At 51.3% G+C, this 20,876-nt stretch overlaps 1 protein-coding gene across 3 annotated transcripts; it reads right to left on the bottom strand.

Moving 5' to 3' along the window:
- Positions 1–305: 305 nt before the first annotated feature.
- On the bottom strand, positions 306–20,257 carry PKM (pyruvate kinase M1/2). 3 transcript variants are annotated; one of them, XM_085071084.1, is made up of 12 exons: positions 20,098–20,256; positions 14,937–14,996; positions 14,554–14,723; positions 14,093–14,184; positions 11,089–11,220; positions 10,712–10,898; positions 9,673–9,943; positions 9,267–9,417; positions 7,810–7,962; positions 4,508–4,674; positions 1,674–1,855; positions 306–1,110 (listed from the first exon to the last, which is right to left on the bottom strand). In XM_085071084.1, exons 2-12 carry the CDS (start codon positions 14,975–14,977, stop codon positions 1,004–1,006), a joined length of 1,653 nt encoding a protein of 550 aa, XP_084927210.1. In that variant the 5' UTR covers positions 14,978–14,996; positions 20,098–20,256; the 3' UTR covers positions 306–1,003. The 3 variants fall into 3 exon arrangements, with proteins under 3 accessions (XP_084927210.1, XP_084927212.1, XP_084927209.1); XM_085071086.1 differs by lacking the exon at positions 14,937–14,996 and having other exon boundaries at positions 20,098–20,257; XM_085071083.1 differs by lacking the exons at positions 4,508–4,674; positions 20,098–20,256 and adding an exon at positions 3,905–4,071 and having other exon boundaries at positions 14,937–14,992.
- Positions 20,258–20,876: the final 619 nt, after the last annotated feature.

Raw genomic sequence — 20,876 nt, 5'->3', positions numbered from 1 at the left:
TCGGATCCCTAACCGCTGTTGAACCCCTCCCGTCAGCTCCCCCTTCAGCCCTTACAAGCGCCCCCAGCCCTAGCAAACTCCACCCCTGGAACACCCCCCATACTCCAGCAGATCCCCCCCATGCCCGCAGATCCCTCACCAGACATACCAATCCCTGCACATCCCTTCACCAGAGCACCACCCCATACCCTGAGCCTTTCCCAACCCTTGCACACCTCTCCAGCTCCTGTAGCCCTTTCTCCACCAGATCGCCACCTACCCCTGCAGACCCCTCACCATCCCCCAGGGAGCAGCTCAGCCAGGCAGGTGCTTCAGCTTCTCTTTATTGATGGACAGTTGTGCTCTCCCACCCCAGGGCCCGTCGGAGTGCTGGGTGAAGGGAGGACTCTGGGGCGGTGGGGGGACACGACTAACACAGGAGACAACGCTGCAAGGGGAGCACGGGAAGCTCTTCGCACAGAGCCAGCACCCTTCTCCTGCCTCCAACCCGAAACAGCCAGCTGATAAAGGCTGGATTTGCCTTGGATTGGGGCTGGGGAGGGGTGTGGCCATATACAGGAAGGGGGAGTAGCAGCTTGCCTCGAGCGCGGAGGGGTCCAGCAGAACCGTTGACCACACATCACCTCTCTCTTTCCCCAACACCACACATCAGGGCTGGGAAAAGACACATTTCACACCCTGAGGACAGTCACCGGAAAAGAGGAGTCCCAGCAGCAGGTAGGAACCTCCTACACCGACTCCAACACACATCAAGGCAGGACTTTTAACTACAGGGAGAGGTTTTTTAAAAAACTAAACACTTCAAGTATATTTTTTTAGTGATTTAAGGTCTCTTGCCCCTGCTGCTGCTGCACTGGGTGGTGTTTAGCAACCTATATCCACTCTAGGGACAAGGAGAACAGCGCAAGCAATGCCTGGTCTAATGCAAGGGGAGAGGGGGCAGTGGGAGGGGAGTGGGGTGTGGAGGGGGAGTGGGGCAGGGGAAGGAAGGCCGAGTGGGCACTCAGGGCACGGGCACCACACGCATGGTGTTGGTGTAGCCGGAGCCAGGGCGCCAGCCCGTCAGCACGATCACCAAGTCGCCGCTCTTGAAGAACCCACGAGCTTTGCCTGGGAGAGAAGAGGGAGGTGTCAGAGCCCAGCCCATGGGGGACAATGCCTATCACCCGCTCCTCAAGTCACCAAGGCTGCCTATGCCATGGCAGTCAGGGCTCCAGGAGGGTATCGAGACCCCACCTTCCTGCTGCCCACCCATCTGAGACCCTTCACCTCTGCTTTGGGGTTCTCGGCCACAGAGCTTGAAATTCCACAGCACAGGACTTGGAGGTGCTGCAGGAGAGTGACCCCCACTCCAGGCTCCCCTTGTCCCTCAGGACTGGTGAGGGTCACAGCTCCATCACTCACCACCTTAAACCCCAACCTGGTCTTCTGCTGGAACCTCTTTAAAGGCAGATGTGCCAAACACACCACCCCATTTCCCAATCGGATGTGGCTGTGTTCATGCAATCACGGCCCGTTTCCTGTCCGGATCCAGTTACCTACCACACAGGCAGCCAGCTTCCCTCTTCCCATTGCTGGTCCCCATGGGTGACCCCAAAGCACCACGCCAGCTCTGAGGGCCACCACATCCCACCAGAGCCATGATCTGGTGGAGGGGGAGGAGGGCCACTCACCAACATTCATGCCCAGGGTGACACGCAGGTCCACGTCCTCAGCCCAGGCGTCATGGGCAGGGTCTTTGCAGAGCACGGGGAAGATGCCACGGTACAGGTGGGCCTGGCGCGCCGTCTGCTCATTGCGGGTGATGGCGATGATGGGAGCCCGTGGGCGATACCGCGACACCAGGTGTGCCGACCTGTGGGCAAACAGCCACGGTGGGGCTCCACACACCCAACACAGCCTCCGCAAAGGATGCCTGGGAAAGGCCAGTGGGAGCACAGCAGCCCCAAGTTTGTCACCCACGAGGGCTCCCCAAAACCCCTGGAGGGACATGACCAGTCTCCACGAGAGCCACTCACCGAACAGATGATGCTCTGCTGGATTCCCAGTTCGGCAACTGGGCAGACCACCAATGGCTGTCCCCACTGGTGGTGACAATCTCCTTGCCTCCCAGTTTAGCAAGTGCCATCAGGGTGTTTTGCTCCCCGAACAAGTCTTTACTTGTCTCTGTTGCTATGTTAAGGTGGCGAGGTGCCATTTATGCCGGCCTCTGCAAGCAGGCCTTGGCATCTCAACAGGGGTCCCTGAAAGTTCCCTGTTTGAGGAGCTCCCGGGTTTATGGGGTGGAAAGAGCCGGCGTCAGCAGTGCTGCCTGAAGCGTGCCAAGGAGGAAGCCATCTGCCTCCCAGCCACCTGCTGAAGCCAGCAAACAGGCCAGTTCCTCCACACAGAGCTCTGCTCCTGCACCCAACGGGAAGCAAGTGCAACAGAAGCCAAAATTTATATTGGGAAGTTGAGCAGAGTCCTTAAAACATTTTAAAATGCCTTAAAATAGCAGCAGCACAGCCTGGGTGGGGACTAGACTACAGCTTCCCTTTCCCTGGGCACTGCTGAGAGAGAACATCAGCACACAGACAGATTCAAACTGCAAGGCCATGGCATCTGCAGCTCCATCTTTCCGACAGACATGCCAGTGTCTCCACTTACTTTTGCAGCTTTGTTTAGTGGAGCCAAGCTCAGCAACACTCAGATGCAAAGTTTGCTGCTTAAAGCGGGGACCAGCAGACTGCTCCAAGCACCCAACCACACGTGCCAGCTCTCAGACAATCCTTCCCACACTGTCCGAGCCGCCTCCCAGGAGATCCAGGTACTCACAAGAGTTAACCAAATCCACAGCTAAAAATATTCAAGTATCAGAGTTCAAATCTCTTTAAAAAGGTCAAGTGTAAGGTTAGAACGTTTGACAAAGAAACATTAGAACCACAAGGGTATCCAGAATTCGGTGCTTATAGTTCCCTCCTCATCTCTGCAGAAAGTGGCTGCTCAAAATCATTTCAAGATGTACATTTTGGTGAAGGTTTCACCGATGGTCCAGATCTTCAGGTAGGTGGTGCCCAGCACACACAACCACATCTCAGCTGCTGCACTACTGTTCTGATGTGAATCCAGTCTGAGAAATTCTGATTTCCTTCCACAAGGCGGTCTGGGAATTAGTCAGACGCACTGTGGGAGCAGGCAGCCCACTTCCTCTAGATGGAAGACCTGATCCATAAGGCTTCAGCTCCCTTTCCACCAACTGGAAGAACAAGTCTCTGCTTGGCAGCTGTCACTGTTGCTGGACAGAAATCCCAAACTGCATTGCTCCAGTGCATCTCACCTGCAACCACTGAGCTCACCTGGTGCCTGCCAGATGCCTGCCTGTGCAGATATTACCTGCAGGCAGGCACAAGGAATCCTTCCAATGCTTTCTATTTCCCTGCCTACCAATCCCAGGCTGTGCAGTGCCTCTTCGCCCCTTGAGCTAAGGCAAGCAGGGCTGATGACTGCAAAGTCCAGCAAGGGACCAAAAATTTGGATGCTGCTACAAAAGGCAAAAGCCTTGATTAAAAAAAAAAACCAAAAAACAACTGCACCCATTGAACTTCTGCCTCACTGTTACATCGATGATTTCTTGCCAAGAAGTTTGAATTGAAGCTGCAACACTTATTTTCCCTTGGCTCTTCCAGCTGGCACTGCTGCCACTCACAGCAGCAAGGGGAGGCCAGGCTCAGACGCGATGCCACGCTGGCAGAGGCAGGCCGAGGACTCTGAATGTAGGGATGAGTGTCCCTCTCCTGAGGAACCAGCACCGAAGGCACTGCCAGAGCCTGATTCCACCAGTCTCACAAAGCCATGTTTTTGGGATTCTCCTTCCCCCACCCTGTCACGAAGCAGGCTTGACCTGGGGGCACCTGTCCCCTCCTACCTTCCAGACTTGGTGAGGACAATAATGGCCCCGCTGCAGCACTTGAAGGACGCTTCCACAGCGCCAACTGCAGCGGCCTCGGTGGGGTCGCAGTTGAGGGGAGTCAGACGACGCAGTTCCTCAAACAACTGCCTGTGAAAGATGGCGGCTTCGGCCTCCCGGGCAATCTACGAGAGCAACACGCGTTCGGAGACAACACTCACAGCAGGCACTCGGGCACAGGGCAGGGCAAGGTGCTCCAGACCAGGGTACCACATTGGTACTGCCACAATTTGACACTGTCACCAATCAGTGAGCCCAGACTGAGCTCACCCCAACAGCACATCCCTGCAGAGGAACTCCTCGATTCCCAAGGGGTCTTTTTGGACTGATGGCACCTTGCCCTGCCAAGCCCACACTCAGGTGACACTCATGCCAACTGCCAGGCACTCTCGCTCTGCTCCTGCCTGCTGGGGTCCCTCCCTAGCACAGGGTCAGCTCACATGGCAGCAGTTCCGCAAGGCTGGCGTGGGCAGCGAGCCACTAGCCAAAGACTGCAGCGTTAGGATGGAGTGTGTTTTTGCCACAGAAAGGGCTGGCCCAAGCCCTGTCTCTGAGCCCTACCTGCCGGACTCAGTCAGGACTATCAGGGCTGCAGCTAAGCACTTAAAAGAGGCCTCCACCGCGCCTGCTGCCATGGCATCGGCAGGGTCCCTGTTGTTAACATTGAGGCGTAAAATTTCTTCGAACAGCTGACGATGAAACATTGCGGCCTCAGCCTCTCGTGCGATCTGCAGGCCCGAGTGGGAGGGAAGGAGGAGAACAGAGGAAAGAAAAGAAGGAAAGATATACCAGAGGAACATGAGATCACGTTAATTTGCTTAATTGTCATAGTAATGCATGCAAAAGGGTATTAAGATGAAGCTGTGAAGCTTTTTGGCTCTCAGGTTTGGATTTTGCTAAATGCAACCCACAGAAACATTCACCATACCATGGAACTGGCAGGCCCCAGTCACTGGGCACGCATTTCAAAGGTGGCATTTTTGTTGTATTTGAGAGTTCCAGCAGAACAGACAAACACAAATTACTTTTCAAGGACCAGAAAAAGCCAGCTCAGAGCCAGACTGTGCTTTGTCACGGCTGCTTATGACTTCCTTGAGAGACTCGTGTGCCACCTACCTATGGTCCCGCTTGCAATTCCTCAAGAGGGAATCTCTGGCTTCCTTTCCTAGGCTCCCAATACCACAGACTGCTGCTGGAACACTGTTCATGGAGCCAACATACAAGCAAACGCACTTTGAACACCACCCCTGAAGGTGGGAGACTGTTTTCTCAGCCTTGCTAGAATTAACTAGAAGTTAACAAGTTTAACTTCAGGGTCAATGAAGACTTAGTTTAACTTCAGAGTCAATGAAGATTTAGTTTACTTTTAGAGCAAAGAAAGATTTAGTTTGTGAGCCAATAAAGATTTAGTTTAACTTGAAAGTCAATAAAGCTTCACATCCAAGTGGGATACCAACTTCCCTTTGGTAATAGGGAAATAAACAGGAACAAGTCTTCGTTAAAGGGTTGTAACAGTGTGGATGTTGCGGTGTTGCCAGACACGGACAGATGAGAGGAACAGAGGCACAGCTCTGTGTTCCGGCTGAGCATTGGCAACAGGTTCAGCAACCTGTTCATCCCAGAATCCTAGGAATCATCACGTTTAATCATCTTGGAAGGCCAGACAACCCAATAAAGAAGGCTTGCAGAGACTAGAAAAGCATGCAAAGGTTCATGATCTTCTCAAGGAAAACTTCATTCAGTTACTCCACAAAGTGAGCAGCTGCTACACAAAGCATGACAAGTTCACATTTAATTAGAGACTCATGTGCCATTATAGTGAAAGCTCTGGAGTTAGAAAAATCATAATTTTGCTATTCTAACATTAAAGAATTATTTTATGTGATGCTGGGAATTATCCCTTCCACAGTTATCAGTTTAAGCCAAAGTAGTTAAGTATCTTATGTCTAAAAATAACAGGACACAGGCAGCAGGCCGGAACAGCAGGCTGATGCTAACTTGTCCTAATGCATTTTGTTACTGCTGGATTTAGATAAAATGGGAGTATTTGCATCACAACACTTACTCCAAATGCAGGAGCTGGAAGCCAGGCAGTTTATTTTCAGCTCCTGGTATAAAGGGAGCAGCTCCACGTAACACAGAGAGCACAGCTGGTTTTAGAAGGAAGTCTGTATTCCCCAGGTGTAATGGAACATGGGACTAACAGGTGTCTGCTTTGACAGCAGCTGCAGAGGGGCACAGCAATCCTAAACTTCACCCCACAGCAGAATCTGCTCAGACAGGAATGGCTAAGAGGGTTTCCAGTTGGTGCATGGGTGGAGATATTGGGGAGGTGGGAGAAAGAAAAATGGAGAGGCTGTTTAAACCTTGGTCCCATCAGGCAGCATAGCATGACCAGGCTGGGCTTTGAAGTGTGGATCCTGGAGTGGAATGGGAAGAAGCCCACTCCCACATGCAGGAATCAGCCTGCCCAGTATTTGGAAGATTCCTACTGCCCACTTTGGACAGAAACATCCATCTGCTCCAGCCATGCTGCAGATCTCCAGACCATGGGTACTCAGGGCAGTGTTGCCGGGCTTGACTAACACCAAGTGAATTAGTTCAGAGGCAAGATCCTCACTGTACTGGGATGTGCTCCTACCGTAAGAGTTGGCACCTTGCTGCCTGAAACATCTTACATTTAGTCAATTGGTATTTCAGTTTCTGCACTGGGTGTTAAAGCCTTCAGAGCTTCCCCGGGGCCTGGTGTAATGAGCACCACACCACCATGCCCAGGTCTGTAGGAAGCAGGAAGCACATGCGACAGATCTTTAACTCAGGCTACAGATACAACACAACCTGCCCAGCCCAAAGAATTACTGCCAGGATGGGAACCCAGCTGTAAGGTTTGCTGCAGCAAGTTCCCAAGTCTTGGTAGGAAGTGTGTCCTTGTGATTTAGGGGTTGGAAAAGGAGGAAGAAGCTTTAAGGTGCACCATTAGCATTTGGCCTGTAAAGGAGCATCACTGCCTAGTGATTGTAAGTCATATTTTGCATTTGCCTCGTGCAAAGAACACTACTCCATATTGAGGTAAAAGAGGTTTAGGTAACACACTGCAAACCAACACTGGCTGAAGTTGATTTATCTATAGAACCTGAATTGCAAATAGAACTGGTGAGAGTTAGAACTGGTGAGTTATCACTGCTGTGATTCACAGCACTGGTAACTGGGGAGCAGCAATGCTCATGGGTACTTGACATCAGGCTTTTATCAGCTGAAACACGAACTTGAAGCAGAGCAGAGGTTTCTGGCAGTTCAGGCATGTAAAAATACGGTGCTGTCAGTACTCATGCAACAAACTCCCCAACCCCCAGTACACACCAGGTGCTGAATGCAACAGTTCTGTAAATCACCCTCAGGAGCCTCCCCACCCCCTCCCATGCAAGACTCAGCCAAAACCTTTCACTATCTATAGATAAACTGCTTAAGCAGCTCCTTGACCTTGCAGAAGTTTAAGGCATTTAATATGCCACTCCAGGAGGACACTGGATGAAATTTCTATCAAGGCAATGGCAAAAATCCCTTTACCTTGCCTCAAACAAAAAGAAATGGGAAATTTTTTATCTCAGAGCAATGCAAAGAATTTCTCAGCTCTGCCTGGCAAGTCTGGAGCACACAAACTGAGGTGTCAGGCCCTCAGCTCTGTGTTTGGTCAAAAAAAACCAAAAAACCACCCACAGCAGAGTGTGAGTAAAGAAATAGCTATTTTGGAAGGTTGGGTGCTTCCAGCTCAGACTGGGCACATTTAGGCCTTTGAGTGGTCGGCTCAGGTGGGCGATGGCAAGGTGTTGTCCCTGTCCCCAGCAGGGCAGGACAGTACTCACAGCGTGCTGCATGCGCACAGCCTCCAGGGGATAGTCTCCCTTGGCAGTTTCCCCGGAGAGCATGATGCAGTCTGCTCCGTCCAGGACGGCATTGGCAACGTCGCTGCCCTCAGCACGCGTTGGGCGAGGTTTCTTGATCATGCTTTCCAGCATCTGGGAGAGAACAAACCCACAGGGATTAACACACTGCCAGGGGAAGCAGCTGCACTTCAATACTCCTTATAGCTTGTGAAGAAAGTGGGATGCAAACTAAGGACTCCAAGAGTTCTCCATGGGTATGGAACAGAGAGGGGGCCTGGTCCCTAAACCAATTCTGATTTAAAGCTTCCACCAGTGAGGAAAAGAACCCATTCCATTTTACACCCATTCCACATTTACTTATTTTCCAGGGAGATTTATGCCACACAACATCCCAGACACAATACTCCAACTTCCCAATTTAACATTTCAGCACAAGGCTCAGCCCAAAGAACTCAGAGCTCTTTAGAGCAGAGTGTGGCATTAGGAGTATTTATGGAAAGCTCAAATCCAGTCGCATGTTCTCAAATTTGGGGATTTCATCTACTAATCATAAAGAGCAAGGTCTGTACCAATGAAGTCACCTTCATCCAACACAAGACTTCAAATGCTTTAGACAATGTGTAGAGGGTAGTAAACTCAAAACAGTTAACACCACCAGCTTCCTAAGCATTCCCACTTAAAAGAGTGGAAAACAGGACAGCTTTCCATGAGATTAGCTCTTCCAAATCCTTTTCCACACCTCCAAGTCTGGCCAGCTCTCCTGTCTTCCTCAGGTGCTCAACTTCCCCCCACCTAGAGCTCAACACTTGTTAAACAAGCCCTGCTTGCTTCCCACGAGACATTGCCTGAGGTTGTGTTCCAGCTGCATTTCTGTAGCAATAGAGCAATATGGAGCATTTACCACTATAAATCTGGAATCTTGTTTAATGACTACTGTCTAAGAGAGTTTTCACTTCCACTGTCTGTGTGCAGAGCAACAACAGCCAGGAAATCAGTCTTCCCAGTGCCCAAGGACTGTGCACATGATCCCTACCACTCCCAGAAAAAGTTCCCTTTACTCAGTTCCTTCTGATACTGCAGCGTGGGTGAGTTTTCTAAGATGCATGGGAAACCCAGCAAACCTTCCCTGTCAGGCACAGATGTGCTGCCTCAAGATGCTAAGGGAAAGCATGTGCCATTTTTCCCACGAATTTGCAAGGTCAGCCCCAAAGGCTCATTACCATGTGACATTTTGAGGTGTAAAACCTTTAGCAAGAGGTCCCATAACCTGATTGGGAAAGATCCCAAACACAGAAATGCCTAAATATGAGCTTTTCAGCTATGAGCAAAACTCTTTGTGTTTTACTCTTCAACCAACGCCATCAAGCCATGGCTGCCCCAACATTCCCTCCTGGCCAGACTCCAGCAGTATGGAGCCAATGGCACATTTCCAGTACCTGAGTGGCACAGATGATGGGTTTGCCAGCCCTGTTGCAGCGCCCAATCATCATCTTCTGAGCAAGGAAAACTTTTTCAGCTGGGATCTCTATTCCCAGGTCACCACGGGCCACCATAATGCCATCACTGGCCTCCATGATCTCATCAAACCTGACGGCGAGAGAAGAGCTGTGTTACCCCATTGGTTCTGCAAAGGCCTTCCCATCTGTCCTCCTCTGAAAGGAGCACACTGGCTTTCCATGGGCTGTTTGGGTTCCTGCAATGCCAAGGAAGGAGGAAGAAAACCAGGAGCAAAGCACAGCACATATTCAGTGCTACACAAAGCTGTCTGAAGCTACAAAAAAGGAGTGTGAGGTGCTTTATTTCAGTGTGACAAACCTAAAGCGTCCCCTCCACAAAGCTCACCTGCGCACACCCTCGTGGTTCTCGATCTTGCTGATGATCTTGATGTTCTTTCCTTTTTCCCCCAGCACCTTTCTGACAGCATGGACATCAGCAGCCTTACGGATGAAGGAAGCAAATACCATGTCCACGTTCTGCTCCACACCGAATTTTAGGTCCTGAATGTCCTTTTCTGAGACGGCGGGCAGGTCAACGGCAGCACCAGGCAGGTTCACGCCCTTCTTGCTGCCGAGCATGCCCCCGTTCTCGACCTCCGTCATGACGCAGTCCTTCCCTGAAACGTGTTCCCATGGTCAGCGTTTACGGGACAGCTCCCACTGCTGCCTCCCACACCATCTCCCTGCCTGAGAACTGCAGTTTATCGGCACATGCGATAAAAAGCACATCCCATCTCTTCAGAACGTTTCTGTCCCACATGAGCTTGCAGCTTACCCTTGGGAACACAACAGATTGGGCCAAAACAACTTCTAGGTTGTTCCTGGACAAGATACCAGCTGTTCCCTGTTGAGATTGCCTCCCCCAAGAAAAGCTAGCAGGTTGCAATTCTGCACACAAGCCCTGCAACACCAAAGTGAGCACCCCAAAAGCATCACCTCTGACTCCCTATATACTCATGGATTAGAGGCTTGAGGCTAGAGCAGTTTAGACAGCACTATAAAGGGAGTACAATGGAAGTAACCTTGCCTCTACATTATCAGTTAAAGCTAGTTCTGTCTCTAACTACAGGGTCCATGCTGTAAAACTATTTAAATCCAACATTAAGAGCATAAATTAGCCTGGCTCATCATAAACAGTGGCACACACTCCTTTTTGAAGATGGGGTTTAGATGCCAGCCCAGTGAAACCCAACTAAAATTAGTTTTTGGAAAGTTCCTGCACTTGAGGTAGAGAAATTTAGCTCAAAGTCTCACTAGAGCATCAAGAACCATGTTCTCTTTTCTTTAACACACAAGTGCAAGCTAAGAAACAGTTACTGGAGGGAAAACACAGATATGTCCTAAGGAAAAACCAAACAGGTAGAGGAGCAATGGCTGTTACCCACCTTTCTCCTTAACCAGCAAGGAAATCAGACCATCATCCACATAGATTTTGCTGCCAACTTCTACAACCTTGATGAGATTCTTGTAGTCCACCCAGAGTGTGTTCTCATCACAGTTCTCCATGAAGGCATCGTCCAGGGTCACTTTGAGCGGTGCACCCTTCTTCAGCTCCACTTCTGCTGTGCCACTCTGTGTGACAACAAAATCAGTAAAAACCAGCACACCACCACCTCCCAGATCACAGTAGTTCATCCAGACTTTTGAGGTGGTTTGTTCCCTCCTTTCCTTTCCAAATTTTTTTGTTTGGAATGGGCCATGGGCTTAACACAGTATCAAGTCTATGTAGTGAAAAAAGTAGGGATAAAAAAAAAGAACTTACTCCCTTAATGAGTCCAGTTCGGATTTCAGGTCCCTTGGTGTCCAGTGCAATAGCCACAGGTCTGTAGGTGATGGGATCAGAGGCAAAGCTCTCTGTGGCTTCTCGCACATTCTTGATTGTCTCCGCATGATACTGGAAAGTAAGAAGATGAAAATATTAAAGCTGGTTTTATTCTGCTGCTTACAGAAAAGATCCCTGCGCACCTCAGAGGCTGCCCAAGCTGACAGCTCTGCTCTCAGTTTCAGTTCTACTTTCAAAATTTAACCCAGACAAAGTTTACAGGAAAGCAGAGTGCAAGGATATAAAGGCCTTCCTGCCATGAAGGTGGAGCCTGAAGTTATCTGGCTATGCCCTCAGTGCCCTCAGCTCTAATTCCAGAAGGACAATTCAAGGAGACAGCCCAGAGGCCTGGCTGAAGTGATTGTCCCTGAGGACACACATCTGCCAACTGAACGTGGCTCGCCAACCAACAGGCCTTTAAAAGTAACTTTTCCAAAAGCTTTCCTGAACACGTGCCTATTCAACACAGCAAAATATTCACAGCACCAGCAGCTGAATAATTGTGTGCACTGGAAGACACCTGATGGCAGAAGAATGTCACAGTGCCACACACAGCTGTGTTCCTCCTCCTGTCAGAGCATGGAAGGGAAGATGCCTCTCTGCACCACCAGCTCCCACTTCTAGCCTGACCTACTGTCAATCCTGCAGGAAGACAGATTTTTTCACTCTTTGGCTTAAATTCCCACAGATAAAGAATTTGCTAAAAGAAAATTATCCATGTAAATATTTACAAGTTATTTCCAGAGCCAAAGCAATCACAGACAGGAGTTCAATATTCCAGCATCACACACCTGGCTTCCAAACCTTGTCTGCAACAGCATTTTGCTAAATGCTGTCAGTTTCAAGATAGTTTTGTGGGAATACCCATCCCAGCTCCCTCAAATGTGCTACAGATGGCCAGATCAGTTTACTTTACTTGTTTAAACAACATTAAGAGATAACCTTAACTACTTACAACTAGTAAGAGTTGTGTAACACCTGACAGACTTCAGTAGATAAGAAATACCCTTTTCCCTCTGTGCCACACGGACTGACGGAGTTTGACCTGACTCACCTGGAACACCTGGCTCCCCCGTGCCACTCACGCACCCCAACATGAGCCCTGCACACCGACTTGGGTGTCTCAGGGATGATAAGCCAGCACCAGGAAGCTGATGCTGTAAAAGCCATGCTAAAGTTCACATGTGTGCCCTTGACCAGTGATACCCAACAGCTGATAACTCTTTATAGCAGGAAAATGAGTCCGTTTATTGACTGAGTGTGCAAGCTGGGGCTGAGACAGCCCCGACCCTTCCAGGCACTGCAGCTGGGGTGGATGCAGAAAACATACCCCAACATTGCTATTACACTTATCTCATTCAAATCATCTGGGATTTTTCCATTTTAGCTCAATATCAAGGACTAACTGGCTCCTAGGGAACCAAACTTCCTGAAGAGCTGTGCATGCAGAATGGGAATGCAGGCAGAGCTGGAGGTAAAAGCCATTTTTATTTTATGTAAAAAGGTGGCAGGCAGGTGACAAAGCACCTCTGTTAAAGCTGAAGCCCCATTAAATGCTTTGGGGTTGACACAAGAACTGAAGCACTTGTGACAGATGGAAGCTCTTTGGAGCTTCACTGGAAACTGGAGTGTTCTGGAGGAGCCAAGAAGGGACACAAACTTAGGACTAGCTATGGCTGACTGTCACGCTCTGCAGGCAACAGCCAAACCAGACTCATCGGTGTGAAATGTGCAATTAGACCACTCCCAAAGCAGAAAGCCACACTCCCTTTCCTCAACCTCAGCCAACAAGCTCACAGACCACAGCAACTAGGCAATAACGGTGTGAGAATTCACAGCTTCAGCCTGGCCACCAACTCCCTGATGCGTCACTCAGCCCAACAGCCACCTGGATACAGGGTTTGACTCCTGGGAGGCAGAGTTACTCCACACTACACTTTCTCTAGGCCAATTTCCCAATTCTAAGGCATGCACTGACACTATCCCAGGGTGGTTAGTCAAGGTCTGATGGTTGCCCACAGTTAAGCATCAGCCCTTTAGATCCTGACACTGCCCTGTGACCCTTAAAGGCCATGAGGGTGAGAGGCCAAGCTGTTACACACCACGAGGCTCATGGGTCACTAAGTAAAGCCACCTACAGCTGCTACTGGGTGACATTTTGAAAGCTGGAAAGCAGCCAGGGTTTAAAAAAAAAAAAAACCTCAGCAGAAACGCTCAGAGTGGCATTCCAGGCAACCTGGAATGGGATCCCTGAGGATCTCAGCTATTTATAGATGTAAGGGCTTGACTGTCATGCAGTGTTGATTTCTTTTGACCTTACTCTTCTAAGCTCATCATACCACAACCCAAGCTCCATGGCAGGACCTTCCAGAGTGCCAGGAACACACCCTGAGCAGCTGGTTAGCCAGAAAACCCGGGAGTCCCTCCTTCCCACTGGGCACAGTAATTACATCAAATCACTAATAACAGATGCCTTTTCATCAAGGTTATTCATTGATCGCGTGCTTGTGAAACCCCCAGCAACAGAACAAGAAGTGAGATTAACTGATATAGTGTGGCCTCCTGTAGAGGTGCAAAACACAGACAGGTTTTCTCAGCTTCTGCTGCTCACTGGGGAATTGGCAGCTCTGGCAACAGCAGGATGTGAGGAGAAACTGAAGGATTTAATGCCAATTGGCACACAGAGTCAAATACCAGTTACCTGGCTCCCTGCTACAAGACAGGGTGTGGAATTGAACTGCTTTCAAAACAGTTCAGAAAAAACCCCTTAATATTATCAGCAATGACACAGGCTTGGTATGAACAACCAGCATGCTTTTCCCAAAAGCAGCTATTTCACCTTCCCACACCAAGGCTGGTCTGGACGAAGCTGGATCTCCGTTTTCCATGAGGGACAGGATCAGCAGACACACAGGGACCGTAGCAGCTCAGACCCCACCCTTACCTCATGGGTGCCGTGAGAGAAGTTGAGGCGCGCAACATTCATTCCAGATTTAATCATTTCCTTCAGCTTCTCCACAGCACGGGAGGCCGGGCCTAGGAGGAAGAAACAGTTTGAACATTAACTTTGGAAAAATAATGAGGTAACCCACACAGACCAGGCTGTTTCATGTGGAAGAGAAAAGGTAAATGGATACAGCATTGCTCAGCACGGCAGCAGCAAATATTGTTTTAACTTGCCCACGGAGTGCAGCAGAACCCAAGCGATTCCCATTTCCCTGGATACTGGATTCACTCCCAGCAGTAACACAGGTTAGGCAAACATGGGAAAAGTCATGTTCCCTCACCACACAGGTTCAGCCCTGGCAAGGGATGAAAGCCAGATCCCTCTCACAATTTCCCTAACAAGTTTCACCATGGTGTGGGCTCTCAGCTGCAATTCCCTCCTATCTAGGAATGTCCTACCAATGGTGCAGATGATGCCGGTGTTTCTGGCGATGGTTGGCTCCGAGTCGATGTCCAGGCGGCACATGTGCTCCAGAAAGGTGTCTGCCATGGCAGCATGCAGCTGCTGGGTCTGGATGAAAGCGGTCCCTGCATCGTGATGCTTCGACATGGTTGCTCGATTCCTGTGTCTGGAAGGGAAGAAAGCGGTGCCAGGTTTGGGAATCACCCACCCCAACTTGCCCATCAAGCAGTGACACCAACACACCCATGTGATGAGTATGGAGGCAACAAGAAAGCTGCTACTGGGTCAAACTATCTTTATACTCCTACTCGAGAGTCTTAACAGGCAAGACACATTTCTATTTCCATGTCATCCCCCACATGGACCACCCAAGGCTCACCTGCCTTCTATGCAGATGTTCCCTTCATAGCTTCTCTTCATTGCCAGTCTTCCCTTGGAGCTACACAACGCAACAAAATTCAAGCACTTGAGTGCGCAGGCAGAGGTTCTGCCTCCTCCCTCCCAGCTCTCCACTCGTTTTTCCTACAGGCCTCGACTGCACTTCCCATCCCACTTGGGAGAGGGGCAGCTCGGCGCTGGCGTGACTACAGCACGCCTGGACACAGGCAACCTTCTGCCCAGGAGCACCTAATCACAGCAACGTCCAACTAAGCCTAAACCCCATCCTTTAAGCCTGGACAAGCAAGCAGACTTGAGTTGATTAACCACAACACCTTGGCAGAGAATACGTAAAAGACTGAACATCTAATACACTCCAAGTCCCTCTTCAACTGAAGACGCTGTGGGTCTCCTCTGCCCCCAGCACTCCCCTTCACCCACAGCAGCAAAAATCTATCATGAGGTTTAAAACTAATTGTATTTTTAAACGTTTGGATTAAAAAAAATTCTCTGAACCCAGGCTGTTTACCACCTCTGGACTAGAGAGTCCCCGAAACAGCAACAAGGAACAGCTTGTAATCCCAAGAGGAAGCTGAGCTGAAGCTTAACAGTCCACTGGGATGGGAGGACACTCATTTCCCAACAGTGCCAGTGCCCCATCCATTTCTAATTGCAATAATTTTGCTCTCAAGTAACAGTGGCAGCTAAAAGCCCTTTGTCTCTTGGACCTGCCCAGGCTGGAATCCCAGCATTCCAAAAGCCTCCAGTAAAAGAGTTATGCAAGGTGGTGGCTACTGGCATGAGCAGATCACTCGTTTTGCCTTTAAAGATTGGCTTGACTTCAAACTCCATGTCCTGGGCACACGGGGTATATTCAGAGCAGGCATGAGTTGCCTTTATCTCCAAGGTGTGCTTATAGAAACGTGGGCTGGGGCTCAGCTAAAAGCTGGGACAGAGCAGGGATAGAGCTGGGCTTTTGTTCTGCTGGCCCCAAGGCAGACAAAGCCCCCCAGTAAACCACAGAATGGTGCGAGGGGCACACACCAGCCAGCTCAGCACACCCAGCTTTGATACAGTAAAATGAACTGTGTCAATAAACCCAAAAGCTCTGCCAGAGCTGGCAGGACTGAGCGCAGTGAAGGGCAGGCCATGCCCTGCCAGCCTACCCGATGCCATCCCCGTGCCGCAGCGGCCCGGCTGGCCCCGATGCTCCTCCCCTGCTCCACAGACCTTCCTCACGTACGTGCAGATCCTCTCGAAGGCAGCCCTGACTCACCCTTGCCGTGCTGCCATGCGCCACAGAGCAGCCAGGCCAGCAAAAACCATAATTTGACCTGGCAAAGATTCTTTTCCCCTCAGCCCTGCCAGAAGCTGCTGATTCACTGGAGTCACTACAAGAAGGTCTGCCCACATAAAAAGCCCAACAAAGTCTCATTATTGTAGGAAAACCCTCTGGTCAGTGCTGAAACATTGTGTTTCAGACCTCTAACACTTGCTGCTGCACCCTCCAACACCTGCAGCGTCAGCTTCCTTAGATGCCAACAAAAACAAGCCTTTGCTGGGAAATCACCTCCACACACAGGGAAGCAGGTTTGCAGAGCTTCTAGGAACAACAGGAATACGGAACAACGGTATCCTGACATAGAAACTGCATTCAGAGCATGACTTCGAAGTTTATAAAAAATAGTCAGGTGAATTCTCCCTGCCTCATGGAAATCCCCCACCCACTCAAGTCATTGCAAATATAATTTTAACACCCCTGAAGTCTTCATAAAAAAGGAAGGAAAAGTTCACTTCCCAGCCAGAATCCCCTTCACAAGATTTTCCAGCAGTTCAGAGGGCTCAGAAAAATTAACCGGAGACGCCATGACCTTGTCCAGGAGCGAGAGCAGAAACGCAGGAGCCAGAAAGTATCGGAAACACCCATCTGTCCACAGCACCATGCCCATGACCACCAAGAGTTACTTTTTAATATACCCTCCTGCCTCCCATCACCGTGCATTTACAAGGCACCGATTGAATTCTACCGGAATGACCAGTCTCACATTTATAACAGGAATGTCTGGCATTTGCCACTACTCTGCTTTTTTTTAAAATCGAACAGAGGAGCAAGGACTTCAAGGACACCAGAAAACACGGAGCACTCAGTCTGGTCAGAGCAAGGAATGGGGAGTGAGCAATATCCCACAAAGCCTGAATGTTTCTAGCACGGAATGAACCTGAATTCTTTCCTGGAGGAATAATGATTAAATTCCCAAATTTATTGCTCAGCCTGCCCATGCTTCAGGTAGGGTGTCGCAATGACATCTGGTATCTCCCCAGCTCCTGAATATTCCAGACTGGGACATCTGAGGTCAGGACTGGTTTTACTGTAGCCAGGTGACTAATTCCAGTCAGCTCATCCCATGGATCATCTAAGAGAAAGCCTACAATCACGGTTTCTATGGATGTGCCCCTTGGGGATGGAAAAAGGAGAAGGACCAGCAATCCCCACCCAGGGCCAAGTCTTTGCTGTTACCAGTGACTAAGGGAAGTGGAAACTGCAGCAGGGGCTGTCCCCAGGCCACACCAGCAGAGCTGTGTCACTGCCTGCAGGAATTGCAGCCAGGAGGCTCCCTGGAGGTGATGATTTGGGATTTACTGGCCAACCCCACTTACACAACCTCCTGGATGCTGCAGAACAAGCCTGCTTGTGCCCAATGTCCCTGCCCAGAGGCAGAAATGGTTTGAGTTAGTGCTCAGGGCAGGGTTATGAAATCAGGCAGGCCTTCAGATTCCCAAAAAAAGCCTAGAAAAACATCAGCTTTGCTCATTCCAGAAGCTAAAGGCATTTAACGACAGAGAAATGCAGCTGTGCAGAGAAGCAGACTTTTACCCTGGCCTGGTATCCCCTCTCCCAGGGAGGGAGGACAGCACATTCCTGCCAGGCAGCCGGTGCCGGAGGTGGTGTCTCGCCGTTACGTAAGGACAAAATGGCCACCCCAAAATTCCACCTCTTTTCTGCAAGCCTGGATGGGACCCAGGAGCCACCACCTGCTCCCAGCTGGCCGACGCTCTCCCCGGCACTGAGCTGCAGATCCACGGGAGGAGAGATCCACATCGGAGATGCCTCTCCAGCTTTTTGGCAATGGAGAGTAGGAAGGTCAGACTCGCTCTGGCACTTTCTGTGTGCTGCTGGCTCAGCCTTGCCTTAGCTGAGCTGCCCTCCCTGGAAGGCTTAACTAGAATAAAGAGGAGGTGACAAGCATCAGATGTTTGTTGACGAAAAGACTTATCTCGAGGATATTTGTAGGACACTCCTAAAGGCTTAACCTTGCAGAGGACAAGGAGCCTTTCAGCCTGGCAAAAAGCACCTGGCTGCCTTCGGGCAAGCTGTAAAAACTAGCTTTACACGATAAAAGAAAGCTTGGGGGTTTTCTTTTTACATTTAACTAGGCGGAACTGTAGACCACTGTGCTGCATTCCTACTCCAGGATGGAGATTGCTGCACGTGGCAGCGCCCCGGTACTGCAGCCCCATTCCCTACGTGCCATCCATCACCACCCGCTGCGGCTCCATCTTCCCCCGGGAGAACAAGGGCCAGGCGGGAGATAAAGGACCAGCACGTGCTCCAGCCGGCCTGGGAAACGTCTTCTTCCCATCAAATTAAATTATCAGCTTGTTGGGTGGAAAGGGAATTAAGACCGGCAGTGGATCACTCTGGCAAACAGCAATAAATTACGGTTTTAGTAATATTTACAGCTTCGGATAGATAAAAGGGTAGGTAATCAAAAAACGCAAGCTGCTGCAGACTCCCCAAGCTCTTTATCTAATGAAAGCAAAGTTTCTCGGAAGGGTTTCACAGGCAGAAGTGCCCGGTAACAGCACGTGGCTTGCAGCAGCGCTTCCTGCCTCGCACAAAAACCTTCTGCTTAATCCGGTGATGGGCTGGAAACCTGCTGGCACCAGCCCGGCTCATTAACCCATCGAGCTCCTTTATATTAGCCAGAATTCTGCTCTATATAAGGGATGTCGGCCATGAAATTATACTTTTAAGACTAATTTTTTTGTTTAATTAAGCACTTCTAGTTGCACAAGTCCGTGGAGGTGTCTGAGTAACGAAAAACCTCTTCGTCATCGCATTTATGAGCCAAGGCAAGTCACGATGAGCAGCAGTAGGAAAGCTAACACTTTAACATGACAAAAACCTACATAAAACAGTGATTTTTTTGTTAACCTGGGCCTCGCCGATACCGAGTTGCCTTATCAGAACAAAGCAGGGTTTCAGAGATTGCCGTCTACTCTTAGAGTAGTCTGAGAAGACAGTCTGGAGGTTGCCATTGTCCACCGACAAAAGCGCTATTCATGCCCTGGTAGCCCTGCCAAGGGGGTTTAAACACGTTTCAAAGGTTTTCACAGCTCAAGAGACTGTCCCAATCAATTGGACGCGTTTCAGCAGGCACAACTAGGGGAGGAGATTAATTTAGAAGGGGCCTTCTCTTCTCGGGGGGAGCGGATAGAGGCTGCAGCATCAGTGGTGGGTGCAGTGAACCGGACGCTGATTTAAACTCATGCCCTTCGGGGCACCGCCGGCTTTTACGTGAGTGCGGGCACGGGTGGGGGGGGGGGCAGGGCGGCCCAGCGCTTCGCTCCGACTGCCTCTGACTCAGCCTCCCGGCAGCTCCTCCGGCACAGCCCGGCCAGCAGGAACCGGGCGGCAGCCGCAGCAGGGCCCCGCGCTCCGTTTAACGGCGCGGCCGCGGGGCACACACGGGGCTCCCCGCTCGTGCGTGTCCGCCTCCATTCACCCGGGCCCTCGCACCACGGACCGGCCCCCCGCCGCCTCCCCGTGCCCAGAGCGGCCGTTTCCCGGTGCGGGCCGCGGGAGGATGCTCGGGACGGGCGTTGCCCAGTGCTGGGTCACGGGGCGATGCTCGGAACGGGTGTTCCCCGGTGGGATGCTTGAGGTGGGGGGGCCGGGGAATGCGGGGCCGCGGCCGCCCGGCGGCCACGTGCTCGCTACCGCGAGCCCCCTCCTCAACCGTCCCACGGGGCCCCCTCCCCTTCAGCCGCCGCCTGGGGGACCCTCTCCGGGCGGCGGAAACACGGGAATAACGGCAAAACCAGCGCGGCCGGCCCCGCCGCTCACCGCCCCTCAGGCCGCCGTTACCTGCCGCCGTTACCTGCCGCTGTTCAGTGACGCGCCGAAGTCTTCCTCTCTCCCCGAGCGCCACAGCCGCTCTGCGCGCCGCCCCCACGGCCCGCCAAGGTGATCCCGACTGGCCGCAGCACCACCCGCACAGATCCCTCCGCCGCCCGCCCCGCCGCGGGCCACAAGGGCGGGGCGCCGGAGCTACTTTCACGGGCGGACGCACAAAGCCTGGGGGAAGGCGCTGAGTCCCATCACGCGCCCGGCCGGCCAATGAGGAGGCCGCGCAACCGCCGCGCGCGCGGACGGAGAGTGATCGCCGCCTTAAAGGGATCGCGGCCCACAACTCACACCGCGGCCCACAACTCACACCGCGTCCCCCAATTCACACTGACCCCGCCCCGCTCACACCGACACCCTAACTCACACCATCCCCCGACTCACACCTCAGGGCTCCCTCGCTCTGGGGGAGCAACGGCTGTGGGTGTTTTGGAGTGCTTTGGAGGGTCCTGGTACTCTCCAATTGGGACACTTGAGACCAATGTGCATGCTTTGTAGTGGGGCCGTGAGGACACACTGCTGGCAGCACTGGGGACACCAGGCTGCAGATGTTGGGGACATGGTGCTGGGGATGCTGAGGACACTATGCTGGGGTCAAAGGGAGACCAGGCTGGAGATTCTGGGGACATGGGGGCCACTGTGCTAGGGACAGTCGAGACACCGTCCCAGCTGTGTGGGGACCCAGGATGGACACCCAAGATGGACACCCTACGCCAGATCATGAAGGCTCTTGGCTGGGAATATTGGGGACGC

This window comes from Lichenostomus cassidix, chromosome 10, assembly GCF_008360975.1.
Source record: "Lichenostomus cassidix isolate B80296 chromosome 10, HeHo_3.0, whole genome shotgun sequence".
Taxonomy (NCBI): domain Eukaryota; kingdom Metazoa; phylum Chordata; class Aves; order Passeriformes; family Meliphagidae; genus Lichenostomus; species Lichenostomus cassidix.
The sequence above is the reverse complement of the archived record's forward strand: the minus strand, read 5'-3'. Positions and strand labels throughout refer to the sequence as shown.